General features: G+C 31.6%; 2 protein-coding genes across 13 annotated transcripts in view; one reads left to right on the forward strand and one right to left on the reverse strand.

Annotated features, from left to right (window-relative positions):
* The window catches only part of LOC114945843 (uncharacterized), a 16,430-nt gene continuing 2,575 nt past the window's right edge, over positions 1-13,855 (forward strand). For 7 of the 11 annotated variants that reach the window (XM_029322166.2, XM_029322167.2, XM_029322175.2 and 4 more), the window contains exons 1-15: positions 1-290; positions 6,555-6,621; positions 6,703-6,910; positions 7,354-7,570; positions 9,108-9,278; positions 9,827-9,898; positions 9,974-10,051; positions 10,290-10,397; positions 10,638-10,763; positions 10,886-11,057; positions 11,956-12,195; positions 12,308-12,486; positions 12,578-12,748; positions 13,117-13,302; positions 13,377-13,578. In XM_029322166.2, the coding sequence (XP_029177999.2) occupies positions 6,573-6,621; positions 6,703-6,910; positions 7,354-7,570; positions 9,108-9,278; positions 9,827-9,898; positions 9,974-10,051; positions 10,290-10,397; positions 10,638-10,763; positions 10,886-11,057; positions 11,956-12,195; positions 12,308-12,486; positions 12,578-12,748; positions 13,117-13,302; positions 13,377-13,578 (2,179 nt within the window). In that variant the 5' untranslated portion in view covers positions 1-290; positions 6,555-6,572. The other 4 variants (XM_029322168.2, XM_029322169.2, XM_029322171.2 and 1 more) reach the window with 3 other exon arrangements.
* LOC114945845 (uncharacterized) overlaps positions 488-13,855 on the reverse strand; it is a 21,627-nt gene continuing 8,259 nt past the window's right edge. Inside the window, exons 3-4 of one of the 2 annotated variants that reach the window (XM_085484105.1) lie at positions 5,174-5,432; positions 488-3,565 (exon numbers count right to left, since the gene is read on the reverse strand). In XM_085484105.1, coding sequence (XP_085340231.1) covers positions 1,701-3,341 — 1,641 coding nt within the window. In that variant the 5' untranslated portion in view covers positions 3,342-3,565; positions 5,174-5,432 and the 3' untranslated portion in view covers positions 488-1,700. The other variant, XR_014925014.1, reaches the window with a different exon arrangement.

Here is a 13,855-nt window from a genome sequence, read left to right on the forward strand (position 1 = left end):
AATCCGGCAAACTTATCAGTTAGCATACGACTGTTGCATGTGTCGCGTTGCATCCTGCGTCTGCATCCCAAGCGCAATTGTCAGTGTTGCGAGACCACGTGGGGGAAACGCGTTAATGTATTAATTCGGGGAAAAAAAGTGAAGACCGCGTAGATATATGCTGCGTAGATATATGTTGCATTGATATTGAAATCAGTAGCGATATATGATAGGAAGTTCTTATCTCTCCCTATATCAGGTTTCATCGCGCACGTGATATCTGATACGACGAGACGAGAAGTGACGATACGGTAAGACGTTTCTATTGCGATGCACGAAATTTTATGAGACGATCAATTTTTAGTACAATTTAATTTTAATAACATTTAATTCTTATTTGTAAGATTTATTATTTGGCTTATTGTCAGCTTATTACTACTGCAAGCATTTTTTTATAATAACTTATTAATATATAATTTTCTAATGGCGATACAAAAAAAACAAATAATTTTAGATTTTTTAAATATTTATTACAAACATGTAGAAAAGATAGGTTAAAATTTTTTTTTAATATTATATGTTTTTATAATATCTTTCTCTCAAAAAATAAAGATATTTAATATATCTAAGTGTTATAGGGAAAACCACATTTTGGCAGAAATATTACTCTTAGAGAAAAACTGTCAAACACATAGGTATGCAAAAATATCAAAAGAAAAATCATGTTCCGAAAACAATTATTTTCGGAAGTGCATTTTCTTTTAAACAAAATATGACATGACAGCTTTCATGTTTTTTGTTATATACATAAATATAAGCTTTCTAATAGTATATATGTGTGTGTGTGTGTGTAAAAAGAAAACGTTTTATAATTATAGTTGTGTGTTAATACACATACAGAATTAGACGACTAAAATCAATTTCTAGCGCAAACGAATTAGTCGATTAATATAATTGTTATTTATAAAACGCCTGCTTAATCGACATCCATAACGACAATAATAACATACATTTAAAATTTTAATCGACGATACATTCCAAAATAAAAAAAAAAAAACTAATATTTAGAACCAATAAAAGTGTAATTCTCCTTCCCTCCCTTCTTTCTCTCTTATTTTTATAAATATTTTTCATTAACAATATTTAAATAAATCTTACATTTAAAAAAATCTTATATTTTAAAAAATTGTATAGTTTTTGTAAGCTGTAAGAGATAATCGAGATTATAATTGTAAAAAAGAAAATAAAAGAGTAAAAAAGAAAGAAAAGGAGAAAATTATTCTGTCAGAATTGAAATTAATGTATATAATTACATTTATACTATATCATTGTACTTCTTTGCATATTTCATCCCTACACAGCGCGCGTATCATAATATTTTATAACTTATTAGATTAAGATAAGGAAAGACAGTGGTAACAAAAGGTAACAAAAAGACAATAGCGAAAAATTTGCTTCCTTTTGTTTGCATAAATTAATGACTATATATAGCTATATATATATAAAATATATAATATTAATAACTGATGTTTTTTTCTAAAATTTAAAAAAAGAAACAATAAAGAAAAATAATATATTGGCACATACACTGTTTTAGCTTTGAAAAGATTACAATTTATAATCGTGTCTTTCAACGCACAACAATAAATTTTTGTCAACATACGCTTAATGTAGCACAGCTACTTCATTGTGTCTTTTGTTCGCTTTTAATCCATTGGTTATTATGGCTTCTCTGCTTGTATCCGTGGTTCTAAGAATCCTTGATGAGCATATATCGCGTACTCTTCTAAGTCGTTGTTGTTAATTTCTATTACTTTGTTGTAATATGGTGATTTGATTCCGTAATGATGCATATCTTCTAAACAAATACCCAGTTTTTTCTCAAATGCGTTTGCCACATATTGATAACTACTTTCAGTCATGGTCGTAAATCTTGGACAACTAGACGGTTCAAAATTCGCCATAAATCCAGCATTGCATTTCTCTGAGCAATTAGTCGATTTCCGCTGTTTAGGAAATGTTTCATTAACAGTATTTTGTACTAATATCTCTCTTTCAGTACGATTGGGTGATTCGTGATTGATATCGCTTTGTAGATGTCTCCTTGTTATTCGTAGTACTTCCTGCACGTCATCATCAACGCTCGAATTATCTTTTAACAATTCGTTTTTTCTAATGTTAGAAGAACTTCGAGTGAAGGAAGTAAGCGAACGCTTTGTCATAGTTTCATAGATTTTGTTATTATTATTATTATTATTATTATTATTATTATTATTATTATTATTTTCAATATCAATAATTATTTCTTCAGAATCTGCTAAAGAATTTGTTGATCCAGCACTTCCTTTATCTTCCGTAACTTCATTAGATTCTTGGGTAGGATCGTAACAGATTTCATTTTCCGATATTTGCTTCGATGTTAGTAATGTTGTTCTGTCGTTTTTGTCTCGTTGAGAGATAAGAGTATTTTTGTTATCGTTTAATAAAAATTCGGTTTGGCAATATACATTTTCCCTCTCTCGTTCATTTAGCTTTCCTTGCGAATTTTCCTTGTCATGAATGTCTAAATTATTGAAACTTCTGATCCATACGCTCGCTATATTTTCCTGAGAAGTAAGATTGCGACGACTTTCATATACCTCGCACGAGCCGTTGCTACCGGGGATTACGTCTCTATGGGGAGTATTCGAGATCTCTATAAGACTTCTCTCCCCTACAGGGGTAGAACGCTCTGTCGTGTCGCCTTTAGTAGACGTGAATTTACCTACAATGTATCGATTTGTGGCTTTGTGGGGCCGTATATGTTGCATATGACTGTTATCCATTACATGGTCCGAGAGAAACAAATCGATATCCCCAGCGCAGTTATCTTCATGTTTCTTATTTTCGAGCGAGTCCAGAGTTTGCGTACCCATGTTGAAATTTCTGAGATTATGCTCCATTAAGTACTTCCGATCCAGATTCACATCCATTGTCGTCATTCCGTTTAGTTTGAATTTTACGCGTATTGTTTCTTTTCCCGGTCTCTTTCTGTATTTGGCTCTTGTACCATGTTTATGTATCAGTCGCTTGTGAATCTTCAAATCGGTGGTAGTTTGAAACTGCATATCGCATATGTCGCATTTTTGGCCGATGACAAATCTTTCGAGATAAAGCTCGTGATATAGATTGTCAATTAGCGATCCTATGGTCCCGTTGTGTCGCCATCGTGAATGCAGAAAAACGTCGGTCTCGCATTTGAAGTTTCTACCGCATATCTTGCACGTACTTCCGATAATGACGACACTGCACTCTCGCAGAGTCACCCCAGCGGAAACACGGAAGCTTCTTTTATTTAATTGTGTGTCGTTGAATGCCCGCATCTCATCCAGATTCGATAAATTCTAAGGAGTTCTTGGTTGTTCTTCCGCCGCTCTTCGCCGCGCATTGACGTTCGCTTGAAAAGTCCTTGCGGCCGCACAGCGCGATCGCTGTCGTGCTGACTCGTCACTGATGAACTTTGTCTGTGACAGCAAAAATTTCATCGGGAGTCTTCGTCTTGGCTCTGATGTGGCGCCACCTCGTGTGGGGATCACTATGACGCAACCTGACGCCGGACAAAAGACAATTGGCATGATGATCGTATATTGTATATGTTATTCGCAAAGGTCGAATATTTGGTTTTTCCAAGATATATCCCACAACATGTAATTGTAGATAATATTTCAGAAATAATAGCTTGACAAAAAATGATTTGTCGAAGAATTAGATTGATTTATCTAAATAGATAAATATCTAACATTCAACGAATCATTCAATAATTTTTTTGTATATAGGAACAAATTGAGACAAAGTTTCTCCAAATTGTGATAACACGTGGACGATATTAAAGATTTATACGAATTACAGGATTCCTTCAAATGAAGAAAAATATTCATAAATCTTTAAGAGGATTGGAATCAAAGATTGAAATTATTTCATGTGGAAGACAAATGAAAGTTGTCTACACGTATACAATTCAATCCCACATTGAAATGACATACATTTCGGATAAGAAGAAAACTGAACTGTTTAATTGAGAAGAACCAAAGTCAATGATCTAACAAAACAAATGATTATAGTTATACTGATAATGCATTAAATATGATCATGATATCAAGCCGAATTGCGGCAATCATCCACGCAACATTTTTAGCTAGTATATACTGACTGGCAGCTGATGATATATCAATATCATATTTCATAGAAGAACAATAAAATATCGCATATAAGAAATGTACGTTGTAATTCGTAAGACTAAAGTAATAAAAAGCTATATTACAAATAGCACGCAATATTAAAATATATTTGATTTTTTATGATAATGAGATATTAGTCTTATGATTATAATACTATATGAAATATATATAGACAGGGTATGGCTTCGATAAAGTAATAGTTTTGATATTTCAAGATTATACACACAAAATTGCTATATAATACTGAGCAATTTAATCATACTAAATTAGTATATTAATCAGAAATCTGATTATATTATATTACATGTAATTATATTATATTAAATCCCTCAGATTAACGTTGATTATCTTCTCTCTCTTTTCCTTTGTCTCTCTCTCTTCTTTCTTTATTTATATTCTAAACATTTATATTATTTTTCATGTTATTATGTCGAAAGAAAAAAAATGAGAAATACTTGTTTTTCTATGTTTTATCATAGGATATCTCAAACGTGACAAAAATATGTAAACATCTATAGGCATAACTTGAAGACATCGATATTAAATCAAATTCGATAATTTACAGGACATCTACAATAACTTTGATCCAAGTTTTGTATTAATAATGATTGTTTACAAACTTAATTCTAGATATATAATTATAGAATATAGGAATTAAAATACTTAATTGCAATATAATTATAGAATTACAACTAAGTAAAAATAATTATAAAATTTTCGATGCATATTATCAATGTTATACATATAAAATAATATTCCCGATTAGAACTTAAATTATTACGTATGAATATATCTTCTAACGAAGCTTCGCATTCGAAGAAAACTCTGTATTTTGCTTGCTTCGTTTTCTACGCTTATTCGATATTTAACAATATTTCATACAGTACATAAAATGAAGGAAAAAAACTAAACATTTCATCAAGTAAGCCATCAAAGAAGTAATGCTAATGCAAGGCTCTCACCATTGATTTTCATACCTCGTTATTTTCGCAGACTTTTGCCTCAACCTTTTTGGCAATCTATAAACCAACACTTGTAGCACGCGGTGTCGTCTTTCACCTTTGTGCTGGTGATAATTCCGCCGGCGAAGAAGCCGAAAAAAGATCCTCAGCAACGTCGCGGCTTGCTTAAAGTCGACTGTCGTTCCAGCGTTGTCAATTTGTGTTTTGGTTATCGCTTTTCTTCTTAGGATTCTTAGAAATCCGTTGTCAACATATCCTTGAGACACATTCTTGACTAGGAAAAACGAATCCAAACATTTCAAACAAAATCTATTTCTACAAATTAAATAGTCATGATTTTAAATCATATTTTAAGTCTTCATTTAATTAAATAAATATTAAATTATAAATAAATATAAATTATAAATAAATTCTTATACAAAATGCACATAAAATCATTCGATCATTCGTAGCTCTATTAATCATTATTTTCGTGTTCAAATATATCAGGATTTTTTCGCCACATTCGTTATGCTACAGATAAGTTATTAATGGAATAAACAAACAAATAAAAAAATTAAAATTTCTGAAAAAAATTTATGTTTAATTACATACATATATTGATTAAATTTTGAAGAATAATATAAGTTATGGAATAAGATTTATGTTTAGATGATCACTATAAAACAATCAATTGACATTTATTCTATTTTGTCGTGTGAAATATGAATTTAGCAGCAATATGCAATAATAGCTAATTATATAAATAAAAATAATGAACTCCTTATCTCTTGAACAAACTGGCAAATATATTTGATAATTACAATCACGACGTTTCGACCATTATTATTAGGTCCTTTTCAAGTAATAAGATGTAATTATACAATTTAAGGAGAAACTCCTTCTGTCAATTGATACACTTCAGACACATTCGACAATTAATAAGCAATATAATTATATAAATTGTATTAGCAAAGTATTTCTCTAATATACGATATACATAAGCTTGAGATTACATTATCACTTTGTAAAAGCGAATGACTATCTATTGTGATACATATGTAATTCTCTTAACATTTCTTACAATTAGTGTCAAACTTTCTCTTTCTTTTTCTATTAGTAATTTTCAATTTTTTAAATTTTAATTTTTTAATAAAAAAATACTTGTTTAATTTGATTGTGCCAAGATTCGAACTTAGAATTTTATTCTGATTCATAGTCAAATGCGTTATGTGTTACACCAGAGAACTATATCTATGTATATTTTATTTACAAAACTACCACTTTTATTAAATCATGAACGCATTTATAATAAATATATAATATAAAATAATATTTAAATTATATATGTATATATATATTATTAGCCTTTGTTATTTGTATTAATTTTTTAAATATATTATTAACATTGTTTCAGATTTATTTGTCGCGACAAATGTACATGCAAATATGGATGTTTATGATAGCGCATATAATTTATGCCCGTAAGTATCTCATTGGAGCCATTAAGAATTATAATATATCGATCGCTAGTTTGAACCTTAAAATATCATATTTGCTGATAGAACACGTGAGAGAAAGCACTGTCAAAAATGAACTATGCAAAGATTATAAGCCTGGCGATGACGATCTACAAACCCTCGACTTCATTAGCAAGTTGAAATTGGATATGCTGAATGCACGTTATAGCGGCATGACGAAAGTCCGAGGCAGCAATCGTATGCAGACAGCTTATCGGCTAGAGAAAGAAACTGATGTCACTCTGTCGACAAAGTATATTCAAATTAACTCGTGTAGAAACAGCGGCGTAGTTAACACCTCTCCAAAAAAGACTTCCTTTATAGAAATTTATTACTAGTAACGCCAATTTATCACTTATTTCGAGTACTTAATCATTTATTTCAAGTACTTAAATTACTGTATATCAGTATTTTAAGTACTCAAAATAAGTGATTAATTGGTGTTACTAGTGATAAATTTCTACAAGGGTTACTGATAATTCCACAGTATTTGAACTAAATAATCGAAAAAAAATTATTTAGCCTATCCTAATCTAACGAATATACAGTAGCAAGTTTCAATAAATTATTCCCGTCAATCAGCTGACAATTACAATTGATTACATCTGATTAATTTTCTATTATCCTATAATATTTCATTAAAGACATTGATTAGTAAAATATACGATATATCTTTCATGTTTAAATTTTTTTCAGGAATATCACACCTACTGGACTTCCAGAGGAATTCTCGTTGATGTATACGTTGAGGACTAGAAAATTACAGAAATATCCTTGGCATATCATTAGAATCGTGGACGTGAGAGGTGATGCTCAATTTCTTATTACGATGAGTCCTAGGAAACAGACGTTGGACTTTTCATTAATTGATGATGAAGGAAAATTGCAGACGGTCTCTTTCACGAATGATCGCGTGAGTTTCATTAGTCACATTTGTTCACTGTTCTAAAATAGAGCGTATCGCGTATATATTGTTACACAATAAAAAAAATTGTTAACTTGACTCAATTAAATGTTACTGGCATGCCATTAACTGGGCGCCTTTTTTTATCTTTTTTTAAAGGTAAATTTTTAGAGATTATATTGTTACACACTGAAAAAAATTTGTTAACTTGACTTAATTAAATATTATTTTGTCAATTGAACATTCAAAAATATGTAAATTAAATATAACATATATTAAATCTAATAAAACGTATATTTGACTTAAATACTGATACATGTTCAATTAACAAAATAGTAATTTAGTTTAGTCAAGTTAACAAATTTTTTTCAGTGCATATCCCAGCCAGAAATGAATGATCAAATCGACGTTGAATCAACATCGATTCGACGGCGATTTACCCGATCATCAATATTTGGCGACGGCGATTTACCCGATTCAACAATAAATTGATATCGATTCGATGACGAATTAACGTTGATTCGATATCATTTCAGGCTGGAGTGTAACGATATACTCCTAAAATAAAAAATAATTAATCTTATCAAGTAGAGAATTGAAAATAAGCAATAAAGATAAAAATCGTTATAGAGAAACATCTGAGTTTATAAATATTCGATGACTAATCGCACGCAACACTTATACATGTCAAATAATTAAAAATTGAACGTGAAAGTCTTTGTTAAATAGTTCCTGTATCATGGAGCTTAAAATTAAGGTTTTCCGATAATGATCATTCTTACAAAACATATGTACTGCCAAAGAGAGAGAGAGAGAGAGAGAGAGAGAGAGAGAGAGAGAGAGAGAGAGAGAGAGAGAGAGAGAGAGAGAGAGAGAGAGAGAGAGAGAGAAAGAGAAAGAAACATAATTGTCAATAAAACGATTTTTTAATCAATCTATTATTATTGAGTGTTTCATCAATTGTGCCACGAAATCATTATGTAAGTGCTTGAGAGATGCGTGACGAGTTTCATAAAAGTGAACGAGCGAATTGTATGAGCGTCATACTATTATATGAAACAGATGTAACGGATGTAAATCGCGTTAAATCATTTCTTGCGCAAAGTCTCATCACTTGAAAGACTCTTAACATTAGAAATCCTGTCACGCAAGTGACAGAAAAACTACGACTGCGTTATACAATCGATAAATCAGTGATAAGATTATCAAGATGCGCTCTTGAGAATCTTTTAATCGATGAGGATATCGCTATTGCAGGCATTTAAATTGCAGCATTTTAAAATAGCGTGCATTCATGCGATAAATATAAAATTTCGAGACCTTATTTTAGAATTAAAACTCATTTATTCCTTCCTAAACCATAATCTTATAATCTATTTTCTCTGTAGCTTAAAAAGAAAACTTAATTATAACTTGTATTGTTGAATAATAACACGAAAAAAACATATATATTATTTAATATTATTATCCAATAAATACAAGTTGTATTATTAAGTTTTCTTGTAATTAATACGTATAATGTACATATATATATTTCTTTAAATAGATATTCGACAAAAGTTGGCACAAAATAAATTTCGGAGTATTCAAGGAGAAATTAGTGCTTAAAATTGATTGCGAATACATTGGTATGGAAAAATTAAAACCGCGCAGATCAATTAAAGTTGATGGAGACATATCGATAGCCAAAATGAACAATAGTAAAATCACAGTACCGGTAAGCCTTGTTAATAATATCTACGAAATTTGCATTTGAAAGCTTAATTATAACACTATTTAATATACCAATTTGATCCTGTTTCTTAATCGTAAAAGTGTTTCAGTACATTTCGATGCTATTACTGTGACTTAAAGACCAGCTTGCATATATATATATATATATATATATATATATATCTAACATGCACGAATTGCATTGCTTATGTCATTGCGAAGAATGCCCATCTTTCAGAGCTAACGTTCTGCATCGTCACAATTAAGTAGCCCGGTTACTTAATTAATAACAGCTTTACGCAGAAGGCTAAAACTGTCAGTAGGACAAGAAGTGAATTTAATATTAGATTCTTGGCCCACATCCAGAAAGCTCACATAATGACGTTAGCGTCTTAACAAATAAAGATATCGTTCGTATGTATATATAAGAGGAAGAAAAAGATATATATACAATATTATAATATTTTCTACTAATGCAATATATTTATAAAGCTATAATTGAAAAATTGATAATGAATTAATAATATGAATATCTATTTGCACTATCGTTAGATCGACATGCAATGGATGAGTCTAAATTGTGATCCTGCGAGTTTAGACAGAGAAATGTGCGAGGAACTACCGGTAAGTATCGATAGATTTTGATAAGATCTTGCAATGCGCATAATCTGATTATATAATAATTAACGTGTTACGTAGAAAAGTCTTCAAGCCTCTGCGCTTCAAATAAAACCTGCTTGCGAAACACTCTGCCTGCAGGGATTCAACGGTACAAATGTAAGTTTTTCCTCTACCAACTTTGTATATTATTTATTAAATATTTATATATCAAATTGCGAAAAAAGTTTGTTTTCAGTATAAAAAATAAACCATTAAATAAGAAAATTTATGAAATGATTAATATACTTCAATATACAATATAATTTTTTCTATTATATTCAATTAATTAAAACTTCACTTTTTAAATCTAATTATATTTGAAATTATTGATGAATGAAAAAGAAATTATAATTAGGGATCTCCTGGTCCACCCGGCTTACCCGGAGTGCCGGGACCAATTGGTCTACCAGGCTTACCTGGATTTCCAGGACAACCTGGACCGCCAGGAGAACAAGGAAGAACAGTATGTTACTATTATTTATTGAATTGGAAATTATTAAATAATAAATTCCCAAAATTATTAATAGCAGTCATTAGTATTTAAATAGGAGTTGTAGAAATTAATCGACCAAACTAGTGAATAAATTATTTACTGGCTAGTTTGGTCGATTAATTTCTACAACTCCTTATTAAATAATGTTCATATTTATAAAATATGAACAAGCCTATATATAAAAGGATTATAAGAGATATATGTTATCAGGGAGCTCCAGGTAATACTGGCGCTAGAGGTTTTCCAGGGTTGCAAGGTCCCAGTGGATCGATTGGACCTGCGGGACTACCGGGAATACCAGGTCCACCGGGACAAAATGGTGATCGTGGTGAAAGGGTAAGCGCCTATTTTAAATTTTATACGATGGGATGGAGGAGGGAAAGAGAGGAGAACAACACGTGAATTAAAAAAAATTTTTTTAATAAGGAAGAGCGATAGAAAAGTAAAATTTTTGACAGGGTGATATGGGATTTCCGGGTTTAAAAGGAGATCAAGGTCCTCGAGGATTTCCGGGTCCACCAGGAAATAATAACTTATCACGCCTGATAGGTTCTCCAGGATACACGGGTGAAAAAGGAGCTAAGGGTGAACGAGGAAATGTTGGTGCTCAAGGACAACCGGGTGAAAAAGGTACGCCATATTATTGCTCATTGTCAGAAAGAGAACATCATATTAAGCAACCAATTAAAATAGATTAAATGCACTTACTAAACGATGTAATCCGACCTCTTTCGCAGAAATCGCAGCGAGATATATTTAATCGCGTTATTCTCTCTCTGTGAACGATAGAGTATAACAATATTACAGAGAATGAATATTTAATTAATACAAATGTGCTTAACATCATACTGCAATATCTAAATCAATTATTTATCTAATCTGGATTATGGATATCAAAACGATTGCAATAACGTTACAATGTTCGTTCTCATCGTATATTAAATCATAATTTTATTTTCAAAAATTAATAAATTTTCAATAAAGTAGAAAAGTAGTCACCAGCTTATTAATTAATAAGTAATTAGATGATAGCAATTTTTTTCCTCGCGTTAATATTGATTTGTGCTAAAATATTCGAATTATCTATGGCTCATGGTTAATTTATAACTTTTTTATTAATATTCTTGAGAGTGGATTGTATGTATATATCGTGCAAATTGTAAAAAATCACGATTCTAATAGCGACTATTAAACGGTTCATGCGACATGGTATTCCACGTATTGATGTTGACCCAGATACGTTCATTCGCAGTCATTGTAAATCAATTTATCGCAATTCGTGGCAATGTTCGTATAAATCATGCGATTATACATAACTCAAGAGTCAAAATTATTGTAATTGAGCACAATAGAAAAGAAAGTTTCATTACTAAAATAGCTTTTACGATACGATATATATACATTTGTGACATATATGTACATTTAATATTTAATGTTTACATACGATTGACTCGTATGAAAATATTAAAGATATCACCTTTATCATATATCAAGTGTCATGTAAAACGGTCCTTCAACAATATTTTAGGCGAACGTGGAGAGAGAGGTCATGACGGCGCATCAGGTTCTCCAGGACTTCCTGGTTCCCCCGGACATGCAGGAAATGCCTTTACAAATGCTCTTGGCATTCCAGGACCACCAGGTCCTCCTGGCATAACAGGATTACCGGGACGACCAGGTCCTCCAGGATTGCCAGGATTAACAGGGCTTCCTGGTCCGTCAGGTCAAATGGGTCCGAAGGGTGATGTCGGAGAACGTGGACAAGATGGTTTGCAATTAATTTATCGATATCGGAAGAATTTGTTTAAGAATTGTTTAATACATGAATAATTTTTGTTTTTATTTTATAAATACGAAATTTATGATATTTATTTTTTAAGGTATACCAGGATTGATAGATAATAACGTAATACCAGGACTACCTGGTCTCGAAGGACCTCCTGGTCCTCCTGGTGAGGATGGTCTTCCCGGCGAGAAGGGAGAAGTTGGACTAATAGGTCCTCCAGGATTACCCGGAGAAACAGGAAAAGATGGATTTCCAGGATTACCGGGACCAGAGGTATTTTATTTCTTTAGATTATATATTATTATAATTTTATATATATATATAATAATACACTATTTCACGATTTAAAACTGCTTGTAATAAGGGGCCTCCAGGATTACGCGGGGAACCAGGTTCTTTAGGACTGCGAGGTTTAGAAGGAATCGCAGGAAAACCGGGATTACCAGGGCTTGATGGAAAACCGGGTGAAAAAGGTGATAAAGGACAAGAAGGTGAACGAGGTCTTATCGGACCTCGTGGGTTACCAGGAAGTTCGGTAAGAATGAACAAAACAATGTTATACAATGGTGATCAAAGAATATATAATTCACTTTTCGACTTATTTACCGAGGTATAGAATTAAAGTGAATATTTTTTTAATCACTCTTTAGTTTTACGCAAAAATCTCACACACACAATTATTCGTTATATTATTATATAATATATAATATTATATATAATATATAATATTTTAAATATTTAAATAATTGTTGATAACATGATAATAAAGCAAATAGATGAAATATAGTAATGAGATTAGTGGCATTAGCTTCGTTTCATCAATTTTCATTATACGTTATTTAATAATGCAAAATCATAATTGCAAAATTATTTATAACATAAAAATTAAATTATATAATTTAGGGCTCAACGGGCTCGCCGGGTGCACCAGGTATACCAGGATTGGAAGGAAGATCTGGTCAATCTGGACCACCAGGACCGTCAGGTCCACCAGGACCTCCAGGATCTCCTGGTCTTTCAATTCCAAATAATAGCTTCGAAAACCTTCGTATTCCCGGTCTCGAGGGACCCAGAGGCCCACCAGGAATAGTAAGTATTTTGTTTAGAATCAAGCTCGACCATTTAATTAATTGAAAAGATAATTAATTAAAATAAATAATTAGCCAGGTGAAAGAGGAGTCCCTGGGGAACGAGGACCCGAAGGTCAAATAGGCCCGCCCGGAATACCCGGCAAGGACGGAGCACCCGGATTGCAAGGATTACCCGGAAGTAGAGGTCAAATGGGATTGCCAGGACTTCAGGGCCTGCCGGGCCACAGTATTAACGAAGCGGAAATTCGCGATATTTGTGCCAGCGTGCTAAGAGGTGACTTTATCTGTCATTAAAAATTATATATTGCAGTTGTTGCGCAAATATTAATTAAAGTTTACTGAAGTTTAAATGATCCTTCGCTTGTCAATTTTTTCATTTTTACTTTAGAAGTAAAATCGATTAAACTTTGGTTAACTTTAATTAAAATTTAAAACAATGATTCTATCTCAATCAGGTATCTTTTATGCGTGAATGAAAAACGTGCAATAACATCACGTATACACAAGAATGTGTATAAATTGTGATTCTTTTTCTCATTATTTCTTATATA

This window comes from Nylanderia fulva, unplaced genomic scaffold, assembly GCF_048542155.1.
Source record: "Nylanderia fulva isolate GAGA-0341 unplaced genomic scaffold, ASM4854215v1 Scaffold29, whole genome shotgun sequence".
NCBI classification, from domain to species: domain Eukaryota; kingdom Metazoa; phylum Arthropoda; class Insecta; order Hymenoptera; family Formicidae; genus Nylanderia; species Nylanderia fulva.